The following is a 6,963-nucleotide window of genomic DNA, read 5'->3' as shown; positions in this document are numbered from 1 at the left end:
GCATGTGGGAGGCTGGAGGAAGCATTTGTATGTTTATTTGTGTGTGTGTGTGTGTGTGTGTGTGTGTGTGTGTGTGTGTGTGTGTGTGTGTGTGTGTGTGTGTGTGTGTGTGTGTGTGTGTGTGTGTGTGTGTGTGTGTGCGTGCGTGTGCTTGTTGTTCAGGCAGGGGCTCGACTCAATTATTCGATGGCTCTGGGCGGCTGAAAGGAGGATGTATGAGTGTTTTAAACATTCCTCTTGCCTTAGCCCTTCTCCTCACCTACTACCTACACACACACACACGCTGACTGCTGAAATACACCCCCACAGCATATGCACCTATCTACGGCCCCTCCCTCCCCTGAATCATGTGGGAGGGAAGCCCGCAAGTCCTTTCAGTTATGAGATCAATGGATGAGCTCAGGCAGAATGCAAGGTCACCTTCATGGACCCAGCGCAGAGTGGGAAAGAAACAGAGACGGGGATGTAAAATCCATGGGATTAACGCAGGTGCACGCTTAGCCTTCGTCGCTGCAACGCGACGTGTTTTCAAAATCATTGTTTACAAAAGCGCTTTATTTCTTTGCTTTCTTATATCAGACACTCCTCCTTTTCATGTACCAATTAGCTGCTGGTAGTGCTTGGGCTTCGAACACCCCTTCCCCTCTCTCACTGTAAACTCTCCTGCAGCTGGAGGGAAAGGGATTGAGTTTTCTCTCGTCTTTATTCATCAAGTGAGTCACTGGCAATGGCTGCCTGGGAGAGGTTAAAAAAAGAGTCATATGTGACAGAGGAGAGGAGGGATGATATAAGCCCTTGTGAAAGCAAATAACAATGGGAGGATCATTTGGGCGAGGAGAATGGAGCCCGAGGAGGAGGAGGAGGAGGAGGAGGAGGAGGAGGAGGAGGAATGGTACCGATCATAAAGCTTGACCGTACTAGGAGATTAGCAGCGCTTAGCCTTGCTCTCTATCTCTTCTGTTCATTGATGGACTGCAGACCAGTGGTTCTCAACTGGTGGGTTGCAAACCAAAAATGGGCTGTGGGTTTATTCTGACTGAGTTGCGAGTAGCATTCCCTGCTCTCAAACCTATTTTGCGAATTAAATGGAAACGGTTTCCATATCTTCTGTTGTTGACGTAAAAGGCAGCGAGTCAAATTTATGCACAGATTCATCTCTTACTTGGTAGAAATGACCAAATTCAGGAAGAAACCAAGATGAACAGGTTTTGAGCCTTGAGCCAAAACATCTTCTTTTATGTTCCACAGATTCCACAGTCATACAGGTTAGGAACACTTTGAGGGAAATGACAGAATTAAAATTTTTGGGTGAACTATCCTATTAACTGTTTAGCATATCATGTTAATAATATTGCATAGTGTTGGGTCTACACAGGTCATTGTAATATTAAAACATAATATTAACATTTATAACATTAATAACATCGTAAGATAAGTGCTACCATGAATTGAATGTTTGATGTTGAGGACATTTTGTTATTATGCCAGGTTGCCACTGCTGTTGATCTCACCGCGGTGAAAGAGAGCCAAACTTTAAATTATCTGCTGTTGTGTTTAATTTAGTGTTTGGACAGAAATCTGGCTTCATTCAAAATGCGCCGTTAAATGGATCTGTGTGGGATGTCTGAAGACCTGTGTCCAGGCGCTTTGTCCAATTGGACATCGCGCTTATGGCATAGCTTCAAAGCTGTGAAAGAATGAGCACACACGTTTTGGTGAGAGAAAACCTGTTCATGCTCATGGGATTACATTTGTTGTGTCTTTACAGTTGCTTAACATCCAGTGCAAATAATCTAGGAGTATCTTTACATTGTGCACACAGGTAAATGTCAAACTATAAATATTTGACAGTTGCTAAGTAACCTCAGAAACCACCTGCAGTGGTACATGAACGAATTGATTTAAAAATAGATGCAGCTGAGTACAGTATACGTCATCAAAACTGTTGAATGGGAAACAGATAAATCAAGCAAACGTAAAACATTATTAATAAAGAACAGTGCATCCTCAAAGATCTGAGATAAAATGACACAAACACCTGACAGATGGAGCTGAGTGTCTACAGAAATGCAGAAGTATGTTTACAGCAGACAGAAAGTACTGGAGAAGGGCGCCACATTGAGGTGAAAAGGGGCACTACAACTATTCAAGAGTAGTTGTATTCACTAATATCTTGCTCTGATGACTTCTGGCAATTTGTCATGATGGATCAATGTCTCCAGCTCTGTTCCAAACAAGTAAGCTGCCTACAAAAATCATTGGCATGCTCTCTACATGAAGAGTGTTCCAAAAGGTAGTTAGCATGTTTACGCTGCCTTTTTATGGACAAATTGTGAGGCAGCATCACCTAGCCCATATCCTCCATGGAGAAGGCTATCCCTTATTATTTTGCAATGCCATTTATGAAAAAGTGCACCCAAAATGGTGGATGAATCGAAAGAATTGTCATTTACTGTATAGATGCTTAGAATTCATTCAATAACTAGAGCGTCGGTAAAAATCATCCTAAAATTGTGCTTGTAACCTAACCGAGTGTTAACAAAAGCAAACGTGAGTGCGATTAAAAACACATTTACTAATGCAACTAGGTAACTTTAGCTTGCCTCTATGTAGACTGTTACAAATTGGTCACTTATGGTGGAATTTCAGTTAGATCATTCCTTAGTGTATTCTTAGTGCCTATGTATAGGTGAGGTAGCTCACTAGATTTTGCAACAGATCCATTTTTACATATTGTAATGAGTGCAAAGTCACTGAGTCCATACCTAACGTGACTGGCTAAAAGAGAACAAAGCTCGGAAATAAAAACTTTCTCCTAGATATTGATTGTGACATTAAAGTATTTGATCTTTTTGCTCATATTATTTTGCTGTGGTCACAGAGGAGTTTAGAAGTTTAGAAAATACACACATACACACACAAACTGTGGGGGGAAAAAGGAACATTTTCCTAGATGGGAGTTCCTACAGGTAGTCGTGGTAAGCAGATATAAGCCTGGGGGTAGAAATTGATGTCCACTGGGTTGCCATCAAGCCTGATGTCCTCCAGGGCTTTCCGTATGTAGTTTTTGTCAGTAATGTTGCAGAAAGTATCTTGGCTTATACTCTGTATATTGTTATTCTGGAGAAAATGTAGAAGAGAGGGAGAGAAATAGCATTAATGGTGTTGCCCACTAGTGAGGAGAGTAGCAGGAGTTTTTACTGTTTTTACCTGCAGGTGGAGCGATCGTAGGCTGTAAGGTAGGGGTACGGGAATGTAGTCTAACTTGTTGTTTGATAGGTACAGGAACTGAAGCTCTTTCATCTCCTACTCACGAGAGAAAATGAACACAAACAACATAACATTATCATGCTCAGTTTATTATTTGTCCGTGGAAAAGTAATCATTAGATGAGAATACACATTGAAATACAAAAATAATACGAGTGAATTTGGTCTTACTGCACTGTTTTAAAGGGATAGTCATTCACTTCCATAGTAGGCAAAAATACCATTGAAGTCAATGGATACTGTCAACTACCTGATTACCAGCATTCTTCAAAATATATTCTTTAGTGTTCCACAGAAGAAAGAAACTCATACAGGTTTAGAACAACTTGAGGGTGAGTAAATGACAACAGAATTACATTTTTTGGATGAACTATCCCTTTAAGTGTAAACAAGGTTTTTGCTTTTCAAGTAAATACTTCTCATTTTAATGATCTTTAGACATTTTTACTGCAAAACAAGCCACAAGCTTTCTGTCTATCTATCTTTATTTTGCAGTTAAATGGCAGAATGAAAAAAATTCTTGAGCACTAAATCAGCATATTAGAATGATTTCTGAAAGATCATGTGACATTGAAGACTGAGTTATGATGTTGAAAATTCAGCTTTGCCATCACAGGAATAAATTATTGTAATAATATTTCACCATAATGTTACTGTTTTTACTATAAAAAAATCTTACAGACCCCAAACTTTTGGATGGTTCTGTACGTACCTTAAAGGCCTCTGCGTGCATGCTTGAACTCCTTAGCTGGTTATTGCGAACATCAATGTGCTTCAGGGAAGCTGGGAGTTCTGGGAGTACCTGGATGTTGTTGTCGGCCAACATGAGATCCTGAAGTTGAAGCAGTGAACGAAAAGCGGCCTCATTCACTTTACCTATCTGGTTTCCACTCAGGTCGATTCGTTTCAGCTGATCTGAGAACACCGTTAAGTGCAGTTTTTCTTAAACATTGTTCAGTTTGATTCGTAATTAAATTGATTTAAAAGTCTTAAATAGTCTTTTATGCATTCCAGGCCTTGGCCTTGTGTAAACTGTGTAATACAGTATATGTTTGAAAAACCACGTTTGTATTTTCAAGAAAGAGGGAAGTCTGTTTGATTCTTACTGAGATTGATGAAGTCTGTGGCCTTGACCTCGGTGATCTTGTTGAAGCGAGCGTAGAAGTGTGTGGTTTCTTTGGGAAGAGGGGGAATCTGAGTCAGTTCTGAGTCATCACAGTAAACACTGCCACTGATACACACACACAGCAGGCAGGAGGGCATCCCTACAGTAGAGAGGGAGAGAGGACTGTGCTATGACGTTTCATACCACTAGAGGCCGCAAGATTCATGACTGAAATAAGAAAACAAAGCATTTTTATCACTTTCAAACCATTTATCCATCTACCTAAGCCTGTGTCAGGCCCAAACAGGCCCGGACCATGGAAGTCTAAAGTGGATGGGACAGGAGACTTTGTTGGACGGGGCGGCAGTGTCACTTCCTCCACATAGTCCTCAGGAGGAACTACAGCAGGTGGCGGAGTGACTGCTGGAGGAGGAGCCAGTGTCTCAACCTCAGTCAGTAAGAAAGAGAGGTTAGACATGGAACATAACTATATACATAGGCCTAAGTAGGTTCATAGTGACTATTCTGAAAGGGATAGTTAATAAAAAATCTGTCATCATTTACTCACCCTCATTTCGTACAAGAATCAAGATGGGATATATTTTGAGAAATGTCTCTTTATTTGTCCATACAATGGAAGTCAGTGGGCTCAAATGTTATCTTGTTCCCTACCTTCTTCCAAAAAAATTTTTAGGCTTTATAGTTTATATAATAGATTGTAACATCAAAAATGGTGTCTAATGAAATGAATTCATACAATTTTAACAATCGAATTGATCTTTTAAAATGACAATTAATTTAGAACAAAACATATTTTTATTATTATTGCTTCTAGCAATATAGTGTTATGAGTTGCATGGTGCTTTTTGTGATTTTTGGTGCTGAATAGCACTCATCCACCTTCACTTTAATTATATAGAAAAAAGAATACCTTGATGTCATGCATCCAAACGTTCTCATTTTGTTCAATGGAAGAAAAAAAGTCATACAGGTTTGGAACAACGTAATGATGATTAAATGATGACAGAACTGACGAACTTGATCAGCTCTTAAAACCGCCTCTCACCTCCTCATCATAATCATAGTTCAGATCCCACGTGTCATCGAATCCATATGTTTCAGCGTCCAGATCAGTTGGAGGGGCACTAAGACCGAAGCCCAGTAGGGTCCAAAAAAGATACAGCACCATCTATAATAGACAAAGAGAATTATCTGTGCATATGTACTTTTGTGATATGCATTAGGGACTCGTTATGAATTCAACATCACAGAGTGTCAAGATAATCCACATTATGCAATTTATACTCTAGCTTTCTTATTAGCTGAAAAATTGTGCTTTCATTTTGGGGTTTTGGAAATGTTTTCTCTTTTTTTCCCGAGGGATTTTATAACTATCTGCAGGAGTTCTCTGTCTACAGCCCCAGATGCCTGTCACACCAGTGTTTGTTTAACCTTTAAGGGCATTTCTTTCCGGCTGCTCAGACACGTAAACTCTTATTAGCCAGAAACATCACGCATAATGACAGTGTGAAAGTTAATACACTTTAGACCCTCCAAGCATTTGAAAACATAAATAAGTTGTATGGTAGCAATGTTAATCTATCATCCGTCTTATATGGTTATGGAAGTTGGCCAAACCTGCAGAGTTTTGTGAAGAAGGATGACAGGGGTGTGCGATTTAAAGTATATATAAATATATACTACCAAATTTTACATAAATCTGAATCATGCATCTTCCTCCATAATAAAAAAAACACAGATGGAGTCCATAATGCACATCTTCATGGTCGTCATCTAGTGTTTCTCAATGCAACACAATCAGGACCACACCGACCTTGCCTTCCCATAAACTCCTAACAACTCCAGCCTGACACATCAGTATTCAGAGCTCTCCTGGGCCTATTTAATTATTCACGTAACCCCGTTATGAAAGTATTCGGAATAAGACTAATTACCAAGGAGTCTTCATACAGCAGGAAGGGGGGAAAAGAAACCTACCTTTGATGTTTGTCTGTGAACAGCCATGGCCTGAGAGCAGATCTGGGGAACAGTGGTATGGAAGCTGGCCTGTGCTCTCCTGAGGTTTTAGCAATGAATTGCTGACCCAGGATTTAGGACGCTAGCAGGTTAGGTGAGGGGGAGAGGTGGGAGCTCAGCTGGGGGATGGCCAAGTCAGTTTGCTCAGCTGTCACTAATTTTACATCGCTGTCATTGCCGAGGTCTCTGACCCGGCCTGGTTTGGTAATTTACCGCTCCCTGCTGGCAGGTTGTTAACTTCATGTGGTTTTCAGACGCGTGTCCTAGCGAGATGCAAGCTTTCCTTTTTTTCCCATGACATTTTACATTTTTTGGTGTTCCATGAAGACAATTTTGTATTTCCAGGAGTCATCTTTGATTGTTTTGGGAGTGGTCAGTTCACCCCTTGTGGTTTCCAGCCCATTCAAGCATTATACTTCTTAGAATATAGTGACAAGTTAATCCGTGTCATAATTGTTTGACTCAATTCGCTGAAGCCTCAGAAATGTTTCTGACTGAACACCCTTTAAAGTCTGAATTAAACTAATGGACTTAATGTTATTTCATGGTGTA

General features: G+C 40.3%; 1 protein-coding gene across 1 annotated transcript; it reads right to left on the bottom strand.

Moving 5' to 3' along the window:
• Positions 1–1,210: 1,210 nt before the first annotated feature.
• Positions 1,211–6,467, bottom strand: optc (opticin). The gene is made up of 7 exons (XM_084101268.1): positions 6,373–6,467; positions 5,441–5,563; positions 4,657–4,822; positions 4,376–4,534; positions 3,982–4,184; positions 3,211–3,306; positions 1,211–3,120 (listed from the first exon to the last, which is right to left on the bottom strand). The coding sequence occupies exons 1-7, from the start codon at positions 6,397–6,399 to the stop codon at positions 2,950–2,952; spliced, it is 945 nt and encodes a 314-aa protein (XP_083957394.1). The 5' UTR covers positions 6,400–6,467; the 3' UTR covers positions 1,211–2,949.
• Between the last annotated feature and the right edge of the window lie 496 nt (positions 6,468–6,963).

The sequence above is a fragment of the Abramis brama genome (assembly GCF_963993115.1).
Source record: "Abramis brama genome assembly, chromosome: 23".
Classification (NCBI taxonomy): domain Eukaryota; kingdom Metazoa; phylum Chordata; class Actinopteri; order Cypriniformes; family Leuciscidae; genus Abramis; species Abramis brama.
The sequence above is the reverse complement of the archived record's forward strand: the minus strand, read 5'-3'. Positions and strand labels throughout refer to the sequence as shown.

What these genes read in the sequence shown, in the direction of transcription:
- optc (XM_084101268.1), bottom strand. Translation starts at nt 6,399, where the DNA reads ATGGCTGTTCACAGACAAACATCAAAG. An exon ending in ACTATGATTATGATGAGGAG is followed by an intron (nt 4,823 to 5,440) that starts GTGAGAGGCGGT and finishes TTACTGACTGAG; the next exon opens with GTTGAGACACTGGCTCCTCC. An exon ending in TGCACGCAGAGGCCTTTAAG is followed by an intron (nt 3,307 to 3,981) that starts GTACGTACAGAA and finishes TCTCGTGAGTAG; the next exon opens with GAGATGAAAGAGCTTCAGTT.